The following is a 14736-nucleotide window of genomic DNA, read 5'->3' as shown; positions in this document are numbered from 1 at the left end:
AAGTTTCAGAAATGCCAGCCAGACTATTAGACCCCTCGGAATCCTAGTAGCACACAAACCCACCAACATTCTCAAACAAAAACTAACAAACTTAAAAGACCCAGTACAACCCATGGACAAAACCAACGTCATCTATAAAATTCCATGCAAGGACTGCCACAAACACTACATAGGACAAACAGGAAGAAAGTTAGCCACCAGGATACATGAACACCAGCTAGCCACAAAAAGACACGACCCTCTCTCCCTCGTAGCCCTATACACGGATGAAAAAAAACACCATTTCGACTAGGACAATACATCTATCCTGGGACAGGCTAAGCAAAGACATGCCAGAGAATTCCTAGAGGCCTGGCACTCCAACCACAACACCATAAACAAGCACATAGATCTAGATACCATCTATCAATCCCTCAGAAAACAAACAGGAAATGACATCACCACAAACCCCAAGAACCCCATCCAGGAGAAAGATATAAACAGAAAGCAGGAGACAACAGCTTCGCTTCACTTGGAGGTTGCCGCTGATGATGTTACCTAGCCAGGTAAGGAAATGTCTGGATATCAAACCTACAACTCAGCGAGCAAACCTACACCCTAAACCTCAACCTGAGCTACAAACCTTCACAAACCTTGCATCAACTAACACTGCTGGCAGTGCAATCCTGCACCCACCACTCTCTGTGTATAGGATCTAATACTGACAACTCCTCAAAACCTTCCCCTATTCACCTTAAAATTTTGCCCCCTTGTGATAGACATTTCCACCTTGGGATAAAGTCTCTGGCTATTCACTCTATCTATGCCTCTCATCATCTTGTACACCTCTATCAAGTCACCTCGCATCCTTCTTCACTCCAATGAGAAATGCCCTGGCTCCCTCAACATCTCTTCATAAGTCATGCCTTCCAGTCCAGGCAGCATCCTGATTAATCCTTTCTGCATCCTCACTAAAACTTCCACATCCTTCTTATAATGAGATGATCAGAACTGGACACAATATTCCAACCAGGGCTTTACAGAACTGCAGTATAACCTCCCGGCTCTTAAATTCAATCCCCCTTCTAACGAAAGTCAACACACCAGATGCCTTCTCAACAACCCTGTCAACTTGGGTGGCAACTTTGTGGGATCTATGAATATGGACCTCTGTTCCTCCACACTGCCAAGAATCCTGCCTTTAAGCTTGTTCTCTGCATTCAAGTTTGACCTTCCAAAATGAATCACTTGACACTTTTCCAGTTGAACTCCATGTGCCACTTCTCAGCCCAGTTTTGAATCTTGTCTATGTCCCATTGCAAACTACAATAGCCCTCCACATTATACACAACTCCATCAACCTTCATGTCATCAGCAAACTTACTGACCAACCTTTTCACTTCCTCATCCAAGTCATTTATACAAGTCACAACTGCAGAGGTTCCAGTACAGATCCCTGCAGAACATCATTGGTCACTGAGCTCCAGGCTGAATACTTTCCATCTACTACCACCCTCTGTCTTCCATGGGCCTGCCAGACAGCCAAATTTCCCTTAATCTCATGCCCCCTTATTTTCTGAATGAGCCTTCCATGGGGAACCTTATCAAACCCCTTGCTAAAATCCACATACACCACATCCACTGTTCTACCATCATCAATGTGTTTTGTCACATCATCAAAGAATTTAATAACACTTGTGAGGCATGACCTGTCCCTCACAAAGCCATGCTGACCACCTCTAATCAAACTATGTTCTTCCAAATAATCATAAATCCTGTATCTCAGAATTCTCTCCAACAATTTGCCAACCACAGACATAAGAATACCACTCTCATATCACCTGGTACTACCTCCAATGGACAGTGAGGATGCAAAGATCATCGCCAAAGGCACAGCAATCTCTCCCCTCACTTCCCATAGTAACCCTGAGTATATCCCGTCTGGCCCAGGGGACTTATCAATCCACATGTTTTTCAAAATTTCCAGCACATCCTCCTTCTTAACATCAACCTGTATAAGCATATCAGCCTGTTTCACGCTGTCCTGATAAACCACAAGGTCCCTTTCACTAGTGAATACTGAAGCAAAAAATTCAGTAAGGACCTCCCCTACCTCCTCCAATACAGGCACAAGTTCCTTCCACTATCCCTGATAGGCTCTACTCTCACTCTGGCCATCCTCTTGTTCCTGTCATAGGCGTTGAAAACCTTGGGGTTTTTCTTAATCCTACCCACCAAGGCATTTTCATACCTCCTTCTAGCTCTTCTGCGTCCATTTTTCATTCCTTCCTGGCTACCTTGTCACCCTCTATAGACCTGGCTGACCTTGCTTCCTCAATCTTAAGCTTCCTTCCTTTTTTCTCTTGACCAGATGTTCCACATCTCTTGTCAACCAAGGTTCTTTCACGCTACCATCCCTTCCTTACTGCAGTGCGACAAACCTATCCAGAACTCGCAGCAAGTGCTCCCTAACCAACCTCCACATTTCTGTTGCACATTTCCCTGGGAAAATCTGCTCCCAATTTATGCTCCACAGTTCCTGCCTAATAAGCATTGTAATTCCCCCCTTCCTAATTAACAGTTTTGCATATCATCTGCTCCTATCCCTCTCCATGACTATAGTAAAAGTCACGGAGTTGTAATCACAATCAGCAAAATGCTCTCCCACTGAGAGATCTGACACCTGACCTGGTTTGTTACAGAGCACCAAATCTAATATGGCCTCCCCTCTAGTTGGTCTATCTACATTTTGAATCAGGAATCCTTCCTGGACACACCTGACAAAATCGGCTCTATCCTAACTATTTGCACTAAGGAGGTTCCAATCAATATTCAGGAAATTAAAGTCACCCATGACAACAACTCTGTTACTTCTGCACATTTCCAAAATCTGCCTCCCAATCTGCTCCTCCGTGTCTCTGTTGCTACTGGGGGGCGGGGGGGGAGGTTCTATAGAAAACTCCCAATAAGGTGACTGCCCCTTTCCTCTTCTGACTTCCACCCATAATGACACAGTAGACAAACCCTCTTTGATAACCTCCCTTTCTGTACCTGTTATACTACCCCTGATTAGCAATGACACTCCTCCACCTCTTTTACTTCCTGACCTATTCCTTTTGAAACACCTAAACCCTAGAACATCCAACAACCACTCCTGCCCCTGTGATATCCAAGTCTCCTAATGGCTACAACATCATAGCTCCAAGTACTGATCCATGCTCTAAGTTCATCACCCCTATTCCACTGCTTGTGTTAAAATAAACACACTTCAACACTTCACGCTGACTGCAACTTTGCCCTATCAACTATCTATCCTTCCTCACAGACTCTCTGCACGCTGTATCTGCCTGTTCACCAGCTACCTCATCCTTTGAACCATAGCTCTGATTTCCACCCCTCTGCCAAACTAATTTAAACCCTCCCGAAGAGCTTTAGCAAACCTCCCACCCAGGATATTGGCACCCCTCCATTCAGGTGCAACCGTCCTCCTTGTACAGGTCCCACCTTCCCGAGAAGGTATCCCAATGATCCACATATCTGAAGCCCTTCATCCTACACCAGCTCTGCAGCCTCATGTCCAGCTGTACTCGCTCTCTGTTCCTAACCTCTCTAGCCCATGACACCGGTAGAAATCCTGAGATTACTACAATGCTCATCATTGAATCTCCTATCACTATCACTCTCCTACTCTCCCCTCTTCCCTTCTGAGCCACACAGCCAGGCTCAGTGCTAAAGACGGGCCTCTTTGGTTTTCCTCTGGTAGATTCCGCTCCCCACATCCCCCCCAAACCCCCACCCCCAACCCCCAACCGTATCCAAAGCAGTATACTTATCGCTGAGGGGAACAGCCACAGGGCATCCCTACACTGTCTGCCCATTCCCTTTCCCTCTCCTGACAGTCACCCAGCTACCTTTATCCTGTAAACTAGGTGTGATTATCTCCCTTTTAACTCCTCAGCTCCTGAATGATCCGAACCTCAACCAGCTTCAGCTCCCTAACGCAGCCTGTGAGGAGCTGGAGTTGGGTACACTTCTCACAAGTGAAGTCAGCAGTGACACTAGTGGTGACTCTTACCTCCCATATCCTGCAAGAGGAGCACGCAACGACCCTAACTTGCATCCTCTCTGCACTAAATTGCTAAAAGAGATTAGATTAAAAAATGTATCTTACCAATCATCCACACAGAGTCTTTTTTTTGGGTAAAGGAGGAGGACAGCTTTTTTTAGATTAGATTAGATTACTTACAGTGCGGAAGCAGGTCCTTCGGCCCAACAAATCCACACCGACCCGCCAAAGCGCAACCCACCCATTCCCCTACATTTACCCCTTTACCTAACACTACGGGCAATTTAGCATGGCCAATTCACCTGACCTGCACATCTTTGGAGTGTGGGAGGAAACCGGAGCACCCGGAGGAAACCCACGTAGACATGGGGAGAATGTGCAAACTCCACACAGTCAGTCACCTGAGTCGGAAATTGAACCCAGGTCTCTGGCGCTGTGAGGCAGCAGTGCTAACCGCTGTGCCACCGTGCCGCCCAGGTGGGAGATACTACACACTGACTATTCAACTGGGCACGGTTCACTCCAAATGGATGTGTATCCTGATGAAGTGGGAACAGGAAGGGATGGGGATTCTCAGGGCAAATCTTTGTCAAAGTCCACAAGATCCTGATGGACCTTAGGAACCATTGTCTGTGGGGAGCAATATGTACAGGGTCAGAGGTGGAAGTGGTGGTGATCCTGAGAAAACAGGGTAAGGGCACCACACGTACAACGAAACCAAAGAAGGGTTACAACTTGGAACAGCTTGTCAGTAACACTCTGGCAGAGTACCAGGCATATGTGCAGGCAAATCTCGCAGCATTTGCCACAGATAAGCACAACTGTGAAGGGTAAAAGGAGTCATGGCTGGAACAGAAGGTGACCCCATTACCCACCCACAAAAGCAATACCACTTTAACCACCCTGGACATCTTGAACAACTTCTAGTCCACCCCCTTAAAACAGGAGAACCAGTACATTTAAGGGCCAACAGTATACATGGACCTGTCTTCTACTAATGCATGGCAGATTGTTTAAAGAGCTTCAGCAGGCCCCATCAACAGTATGTGGATGACCTGCTCCTCTTTACTGGCACTCAGGAGGAGCACAGCCCACTGCTGGCTAAACTACTTGAGCTGCTGGGGGAGGAAAGGTTCAAACTGAACCCAAGGAAGACCCAGATTGGCCACAAGGAAATGAAGTTCCTGGGGTTAACAGTGTGGGCGAAACAGAGGGTCACAATGAGCCTAGAAGGAACACTGGAGCTACCTGCCCCAACTACTTTCACAGGGATAAGATCCTTTCTGGACTCACCACGTATTGCAGAGACTTTTTTGAGGGCTACACGGCCACAGCAGCCCCTCTACTATGGCTCCTCCTTAAATGAGTGTAGTGGGAGTGGGATGAGAGCTGCGTTCCATCAGCTCGAAAAGAACCTGCAGACCATGCCAGACCTTTCAGCCATTGATGGGGGACCAGAGATTTTTCTGGAGGTGGCTGCAAGACGGGACAGCCTAAGCACAAGGCTTCAAAAGCACCATGGCCAGCTTAGGCCAGTGGCTTATTCTTCTAGGATGCTCAAGGACCTCTAGGATCCTCGAGAGGTGGAGAAGGAGTACGCAAATTGTGAGAATACCAGACTGTAACCTGCCTCTTGTGTCTGGAGCATCTCAGAAGAAATTCATCCCCTTTATCAGCTGTAAATGCGTCAAGGCTGTGACGTTCACCGTGTCCATCTCAAACCTTAAGATAGTTTCTTCGACTCAAGACAGAAACGGAGAACCCATGGGTTCCAACAGCCTTTCCCCTGTTCTGAGGGGCAGGTATATTTTATTCCCGTTTGTGAGTGTGCAGCTTTCATGTGTTGCACAAGGACCACCTCACTTACCTGAACTTTGTACATCACAGGACTTGACATTCAGCACCAAACCTTGTCCCCTGAAGTAAACTGTCTCTCCTATTTAGAGGAGTCTTGTGCCCTGTATCCCATCACTAAGTCACTCTTCATTTATATGTGCATGATACTTGACACTGGTTCGGCATTCTCCAAGCCAGCTCTTGGAGTGCACAAAATCCCTAAAATCTTGTTTTTTTTTTATTTATATTCCACAATCAAGAAGAAAGGAAACACTAAAGTGGATAATGACAAGCAGTGCCCTTTTCAACAAAGGGCAATCCTGCGTGATCAAAAAAAGTGAAAGGGAGGGAAGGGATTAAATCAAAATAGAGTTGGAGGGGGAAATAAAACACTCCATTCCCCGCGGTGCCCATCTCTCCCTAAACAGCTCAAGGGTGTTGGTCGACACCGAGTGCTCCTTCTCCAGAAACACCTGAATCACAGAAGAGGGGCAGGCAATCAGCCCTAACAATCCACTCTACGGCCCGCTGCCTGGACCTGCTTTTGCACTCAGTTTGGCCAGGCCCTAGAGCAGACCCACAAGCGGTCCTCTGACATTTCCTCTCTCTTCTGCACCGGGTGCCCAAAGATCAGGAGCATGGGGCTGAATTACAACCAAAAACAGAGGAGAAGGTTTTTCAGAAAGTTAAAAAGGGAATGGAAATGCCCACACCCAATATATACATAGTCCACAGACTCCACAGCACCACAAAAATTCTTGTTAATTTTTGTTTTTAATTTACTTTTCTATTCTTTTCTCTCCACACTACCATCTAACAGCGGTAGTGCTTATTCTTCCCCAGCACCCACGTTGTGTATGTGCAGGTGTAGGACACAGTGAAGAACAAGTGCGGAAGTCTTTATTTATATTCCAACACCAGGAGTAAAGGAAACACCAAAGTGGCCAGTGACAAGCAGTGCCCTTCTCAACAAAGGGCAATGCTGCGTGATCAAAAAACGTGAAGGGGATGGCAGGGATTAAATTAAAATAGAGTTGGAGAGAGAAGTAAAACACTTTACTCTCTGCGCTGCCCACCTCTCCCTGAACAGCTCAAGGGCGTTGGTGGACACTGCGTGCTCCTTCTCCAGGGACACCTGGGCATGGACAATACCACAGAAGAGGGGCAGGCAATCAGCCCTAATGGCCTGCTGCCTGGACCTGATTATAGCCAGTTTGGCCAGGCCCAGGAGCAGACCCATGAAGAGGTCCTCTGACCTACCCTCTCCCTTCCGCACTGGGTGCCCAAAAATCAGGAGCATGTGGCTGAAGTGTAACCAAAGACAGAGGAGAAGGTTTTAAGAAAATCAAAAAGGGAGTGCAAATGCCCACACCACCACATAAACTCTTGTTTATAATCTGTCAGCCAGGGCTGTTAACCTGGTCCAATCAGGGAATTCATACTGTACAATATCCACCTAACTGATTAGATTAGATTCGATTCCCTACATGTGGAAACAGGCCCTTCAGCACAACCAGTCCACAGCAACCTCCCCCAGGCCCATTTTCCTCCGACCAATGCACCTCACACTATGGGCAATTTATCATGGTCAATTCACCTAACCTGCACACTTTTGGATTGTGGGAGGAAACCCACACAGACACAATGAGAACATGCAAACTCCACACAGACAGTCTGCCCAAGGCTGGAATCAAACCTGGGACCCTGGTGCTGTTAGGCAGAAGTGCTAATCACTGAGCCACTGTTCTGCCCACTTGTCTTGTTACAAACACTACAACTTGTCCCATGTCAGATTATCACACAATTTGGCAGAATGAGCCAAATAACACAATTCACCCATCTGTAATTCAGTTATCTCCTCCTTTCCTATATTCCTCACAGGTATCTGTGCTAGTCCAATTATAGTCTCTAGGAAGTCTTCGGTTTTAATTAATTTACCATTGAAAACCATACCTTAGCTACCTGGGCTCCAAACTCTGAAATGCATACCTCAAATCTCTTAGTTCCTTTACCTCTCCTTCCTCCTTAAAAGCTATCTCTTTAAAACTTTTTTGTTATGTGCTGTAATGTCTGCTTAGGAAACAAAACCACTGCTAAGCTGTGTTACTGAAAGGGCTAGAGTCAAATTTTGTGTCATAACATAACTGAGAAGCAATTTTAGTACATGCTACTGCATCGAACACACGATAAAAATGAAAGCTGAGATTGTACTAACAGTACATCATGATCACTAAAGCAAAAATCAGGTGTACTTTTACCTTTGATCTTAACTTGGAATGTTAGGTTGTCATCATTAGACATGCAGGTATAATTTCCTTGGTCACTTTGCTGCACTTTTCTGATGACAAGTTTGCGTTGTGTTCCCTGAGAGATGATGGTTATCCTCTGGTCCTGTTTAACCTCTTTTTGATCCTTTTTCCATGTGACCACAGAATTAGCTGGTGATACTTCACAAGACAATTCCAAACTTTCTGAGGCTTCTGCTATCACTTCTGGTGGAAATTTTGGCTTATTTATGAACTTGACACCCACATCTGTAAGTAAGAAAGATATTTTCAATACAACTAGCACTTTAAATCAAACTAACTGGAAATCAGAACAGATATTAATATTTCAGTTAACGCAGACTCTTCGCAGAGAAACGGATTTCACTTTCATGAACAAGTTCATTTCTGTCATGCTAAATTGATATAACTAGGCTGAAAGAAGATCCATTAATTATGCTGCTGTTTGCTGGGACTAGTCTGACCACTCGGTGTTGCTCTTGTAATGTATACTGTATTGAGTTTGAGATACCAGGTTTCATTTGCCATGGATCCTGATTTTAGCTTTGAGACCCCGGAATTAATGTTGTACTGCTGACCACTTGGATGTTCTTTATTAATTCTTACATTGCAACATTGCCAAACCCTATTGTGGCTCAATAACACGAGCAAAATCAATACAGCACTAGGCATCTGTGACATGCATCTCTACTAAAAGTAGTTTTTCATAAATGTTACATTTCAAACAATAAACCTGCATTAGCAACTAGAATTCCAATGACTTGACAGGGAAAACTGAAAATTTAACATTTCCACTACCTCTTGAGCCATGAGTCTTAAGCCAATATTACCACGATGTTGTGAGGCTTGAGTAAAGAGGAGTTAAATACATTGGTGGAGTCATCCAAACTCCTGAATGATGTAAGAAATAGCATGTCAGCTGGGAAAATATGGCCATATTCTGAGTGTTGAGAATAAGAAATTTGATTTACATTCAAGATTTTAATCATGAGACAAGAATCTCATGAGTGGTAGCAGGAGACCTAATTATATACATAAACACCTCATTATTACCTAACCTCTCTTCATTTACATGCAGCTTGATCTTTTACCAAACACTGGACAGAAATTATACAGTGGCAATTTCTGACATGAAGGTCTGAGCTCATCACTTGCTCCTGTAGGCCTTCACCTTGGCTAGAACTCCCTAACATATCAAAGTATGCTCCATGGGCAGTGACTGCCTACACTCTATGCTCCCAAAGGTTAGTACCAGACACACACCAGCCTCAGCGCATCCTCATGGCACCATCTCCAACTCATTTATAACATTGTTCACCATTTAAACACTGAACTTGAATACTGCGCCAACACCTTTCATTGCAATACTGTTGCCACTCTACATTGCGCACTTATCTCATAAATCAAAGTGGGGTGCATCTCAGGGCTCTTAGCTTGCTCTCTTAATGTTCACTCACTGGGTTTACTTGAAAGCTCGTTGTATCTCTGCCTTGCCTTATTCAGAACTTACAGCCTCACAATCTTTCTGTCTTTCCTTGCCTTAGCACAGTCACAAAACGAGGCAGCTTGTTCACGTTTTCCATCAATAACCAGTGAAGCTGGCGCATTTCTGTATGGCACCATACTACATCAATATCATATCTGGCATGTGCCAGCAGCTTATATGGCAACACACTGATATTGCATCAACCAAATAGCCAAGTCTTAAAGACCAAGTTTACTAGTCATCAGTAAAGTCAAGGGGGAAATCGATATCTGGGGGTCCTGTCATAGTACAGGGATCTCAACCTGATCTGATCTGATCCAGTCAGGGGACTGTGGGTCATTTGGGGCAGTCAAGGCTCCATATCAGAACAGTGAGACATAGCCAGTCCTGCAAGTCAAGAAACCAATCTAGGAAATAGTGGCAGTCAAAGTGCTGAACAGAAAGTCAGGGGTATGATCAGTCATCACTCAGACTTGTAATTCTAAGTTAGGGGATTAGGCCACAGTCAGTATTGGAAGTCCATTCACTGGAAGTCGAGAGAGAAACATAAAGAGCCATTTCTGTGATGCCCAAACTGGGGAAAGTCAGTTGTGGTAATTAGAGGTAACATGCTAAGATACAGAGGGGACAATATTTGTGACAGAGGCAATTAAATATATAAGTCTAGGAAACAATAATGCATCAGAGGCCACGGGGTATTGCCAGGGGATGACATCAACAAACACCATGCTTGCAGTGACGGGTGAGTGGGATGGGGGGGGCACTCTTAAATGGAAGAGTTGGGTGAGAACCGATATAGTCAACTGGGTGTGCAAGAGAAAAAGGAATATGAAGTGTCAGGAGATCACCTAGATTTAACAGGCTGAGCCAGTGATTCACTTTGCAAAGTGTGACCTGTGTTGTCTTCCAGACTCATCCGAATTGCAAATGCACAACAGAATTGAAAACGGCTGCTACTGTTTGGAATAGGCAGAGTAAATTTCTTTTTCCCTGTCCAAGAACACAGACTCTCATTGTGAGTGAGTGAGTGAGTGAGTGCAGTTATTTGCAAGAGCTTATCCCAGCAAAAATCACAGTTTTAAGCAGAAAAAGCAATGCAAGCACAAAAACTGAAGAATGAGAGCTGGACTGGGGAGACTCTAAGAAATTATAACTTGTGTATGTGTTAAAATATCAGACAATCACAATTTAGTAAATAAACTTACGTTATTATAGCAAAGAGTGCAAGAATGTCTAGTATCACCCAATAAGACTAGCATACATTAATTTTGGTTTAAAATTTTGTGTAAGTCACTCTTAAAAATTAATATACCATTTTGAGCTTAATTGAATTAATAAAATCAATAGTAAATGATTTTGACAGCTCAGCTGTAGATCTTTTTGTTTTGTTGAAATTAACAGTTTCGTGAAGTTCTGGTATGCTACTTGTGTCTTCTTAGAACATAGTTTAGGCAGACTTATTCTATCATTACTCTAGATCATGTGTTATATTCATTTAAAAGATCATTAATTGATTTTCTAAGGCATTTATTCAGTACAAAAACTCTAAATTTTGCATAACATGCACATTTATTGGTAAATGTTTAGTATCATACACACCTTTAACATGGAGATGAAATGACATTTTATTCCCATCACAAACACATTCGTAAATCCCAGCATCTTCTAAAGTTACACTGTTGATCTTCAAGATGCGGCGATGATCCAAAGTTTGAAATACATACTTCTTACTTGACTTGATCTCCTTGCCATCTTTTGTCCAGGTTACTTTTGCAGTTCTATCAGAAACCTCAGCAACAAATTGAGCTGTACCATTCAGAGACACAGAAACAATTTCCTTTTCTGCTGACTTATTCCTGAAACTCACTGGTGCCACTGGCAAAGCTGTTAAAAGAAAAAGATTTGTTAGTCTCTCTTTTATTAATTATTTTCTATTATCTTTTAATCCTATTGATGCCCAATTCTATTTCATGACAATGTGTAAAGACAACTCCTTTACAGACGACCAATGCTTTTCTACAACCAACTATAATCAGTCAATCTATGTCTTTAATTTTTCCTGTAGTATTATGATACTAGCTGATCATGTGGAAGCAGGCCATTCAGCCCATCAAGTCTACAATGACCTCCAAAGAGCACCCCACCCGCTATGCTAGTCCCTGCATTTCCTATGACGCATCCACCTAGCCAGCATATCCTTGGACAGCATGGGCAATTTATTATGGCCAATCTACCTACCCTGCACATTACCGGACTGTGGGAGGGAACCACAACACCCAGAAGAAACCACACAGATGGTAATATTGGACCTGTCAGATCCCACCATGAAACCTGTCTTAACAGAACATCAATTTTATTTTTGCAGTTTGGTTGCTGTGGTGAGAGTAGGGCTCTTATACTTGGGTTGTGGTCCAGTGCCCCAGACCAGGAGTAGCATAGAGTTCATGATCACTGTTCCAGCCCCTGGCAATTAGTCAATGAACATAATTACACAAGGCTGCCAGAAACACAGGAATACTATAACACAGGAAATAAAGAAGGAAGTCATTTGGGCCATATGTCAACACTAGCTCTCCAAGTAAGACTCAGTGCCATTCTCCTGCCTTTTCACAGTATGCCTGCACATTGTTCCTATTCAAATAACCACACAATGATCTCTTAAATCCTGGCAATCAGTCAAAAAGTGTGGCGCAGGAAAAGTATAGCCAGTCAGGCAGCATCCGAAGATCAGGAGAGTCGACATTTCAAGCATAAGCTCTTGATCAGGAATGCAGAGGTGGGGCTAAATGGGCTGAGAAATAAATGGAGGGGAGCATGTGTGGCTTGAGGGAAGATAGCTAGGAGCTAGGAATGACTTGGAGGCGCCAGTGTTGGACTGGGGTGGACAAAGTTAGAAATCACACAACATCAGGTTATAATTCAACAAGTTTATTCGGGAGCACTAGCTTTCAGAGCACCGCTCCTTCATCAGGTGGTGCTTCCAAAGGAGCTAGGAAGGTAGCTGGAGGGAAGGTAGCCCCCTCCTCCCATCTTATCCCAGATCAAACCCTCCAACTCGGCACCGCCCTCTTGAATTGTCCTATCTATCCATCTTCCTTCCTACCTATCCACTCCATCCTCCACTCTGAACTATCACCGTTTACTGCCCCCTCATCTACCTATCGCATTCCTAGGTACCTATTCCCCTCCCCCATAGTTATCTCTCAGCCCTCCTGACCCGCACCCCCCCCCCCCCCCCCCCCCAAGCGGGGGATCCGAAGATTCACAACCCTCTGAGAAGTAATTCCTTCCCAACTCAGTCTAAAACTGATATGCATTAATTCTTAGACTATGCCTTCTGGTCTTAGACTCTCCTGAATGTGGAAAGGCTGGTTGTGAGAAAGATATAAACAGTCTACAGGCTGAACAGCCAACTCCTATTGCTATTTCTTCTGATTTTATGGTCTTCATTACACTTGGAATAATTGCAATTCCCAGTTCAAAGATAACTGGATATCTCAAGCCACTGAAAATAGTCAATGGAATTTTAGGTTTTACTAAAATGGTTTAAGTACAATCATTAGATAGACAAACTATAAATTTACACAAAACACTGGTTAAGCCACAGTTAGTGCTGCATTCAGTTTTGAGCATCCCATAACTAAAAGGACACTAAATGTATGAAAAATACTGAATAAAACTTCACCAAGATGATGACTGTACAACAAAACTACTTTTATTGAAACAGAGAAGATTAAGAACATTTAATTGAAATTTTTAAATTGTGAAGAGTTTTGATAGGGAAATACTATTTCTTTGCATTGGGGATTAGTGACAAAAGGTCATCAATTTAACATTTATCACCAAGAAAATAAGGAAAAATACTTGGAGAAATTTATTTTTAAAAGAGATCTGCTCCGTTATTGTCAGTTGAAGAAAAGATCATTACTTGTTTGAAGAGGAAACAGTGTGGAAATATTTGAAGGAAAGCAAGTTGGAAGGCTGTAACAACAAAATAAAGGCAGGGCAGAAAACTATATTTGCATTGCTGTAGTGATGGACTGACAGAGAAACATGGGGATCATAGTTTTTTGTTTAGTAAAATTGTATGGGTCCATAATTCTATACACTAAAGTCTTCTAAAGTCAAGAAAATCATGATAATGCATTAGCAATCAAAGAAAGCTACCCACAACCATCCAAGGATCACTTAGGAACAGACAATAAATGCTAACTTGCTAGTGACCAATAGATCGAAGGAATTAATTTTCAAACACAGGATATAAGCTTTCTATCATCACAAAGGTTTCCGTTCAATGATTGGGCTTACTGTAATTAGCTAGAAAATGGGATGATAAAAGCGGAGCTCTATTCATATGGAACAAAGTGCAGCTTTGAGCAACACTGAGCATCAGGTATAAAGAATAAAATCCAGAAATATAGTAATGCCATCCCCATTTTCTACGCAGTGCTACTTTGATTAGCATTTGTTGGTTGTCTGAGGGAGACAGATAATATTTTTATCAAACTGCACAAGTAGTTGGTTGAACAACATTAACAGCATGCAAATGTTTCAACCTCGAATATAGGTTCTGACCTAACAACAGCGAACCTCCACAGCATCTGATTCCATATTACAGGTCTACAAATTATGAACTTCTCTAGAGTATAATTGCTATGGGCATGACTTATCCGTCCCTGGAAATGGCGGGGAAGGTAGCAGGGAGGGTAAACAATGGAGCAGACTGTCTCTGTAGGGATGTCTGCCACCTTTCCACTATGTAAAAACAAGGGCTGCAGATGCTGTAAACCAGATTCTAGACTAGAGTGGTGCTGGAAAAGGGCTTTTGCCTGAAACATCGATTTCCTGCTCCTCGGATTCTGCCTGAACTGCTGTGCTTTTCCAGCACCACTCTAGTCTAGCACCTTTCCACAATGTCAGCAATCAAAACCTGGGTGTGAGGGTCCATGGGCAATCATCCTAACCAATTAAGACACTTGAGTGGTTAATTAATGACTACATAAGGAACTCACTTCAATGCCTTCCCAGCAGGCAAGAAAAGTGGCTGCTTTCTCAACATGGGTGGCTCTAATCTAGGGCAACAG

At 43.6% G+C, this 14736-nt stretch overlaps 1 protein-coding gene across 1 annotated transcript in view; it reads right to left on the bottom strand.

Moving 5' to 3' along the window:
• The window catches only part of obscnb (obscurin, cytoskeletal calmodulin and titin-interacting RhoGEF b), an 821414-nt gene that overhangs the window by 754495 nt on the left and 52183 nt on the right, over positions 1–14736 (bottom strand). The window contains exons 6-7 of the mRNA XM_060825732.1: positions 11384–11536; positions 8140–8415 (exon numbers count right to left, since the gene is read on the bottom strand). Of these exons, the coding sequence (XP_060681715.1) occupies positions 8140–8415; positions 11384–11536 (429 nt within the window). The remainder of the gene's footprint in view (positions 1–8139; positions 8416–11383; positions 11537–14736) is intronic.

The sequence above is a fragment of the Hemiscyllium ocellatum genome, chromosome 5 (genome assembly GCF_020745735.1).
Source record: "Hemiscyllium ocellatum isolate sHemOce1 chromosome 5, sHemOce1.pat.X.cur, whole genome shotgun sequence".
Classification (NCBI taxonomy): Eukaryota; Metazoa; Chordata; class Chondrichthyes; order Orectolobiformes; family Hemiscylliidae; genus Hemiscyllium; species Hemiscyllium ocellatum.
The sequence above is the reverse complement of the archived record's forward strand: the minus strand, read 5'-3'. Positions and strand labels throughout refer to the sequence as shown.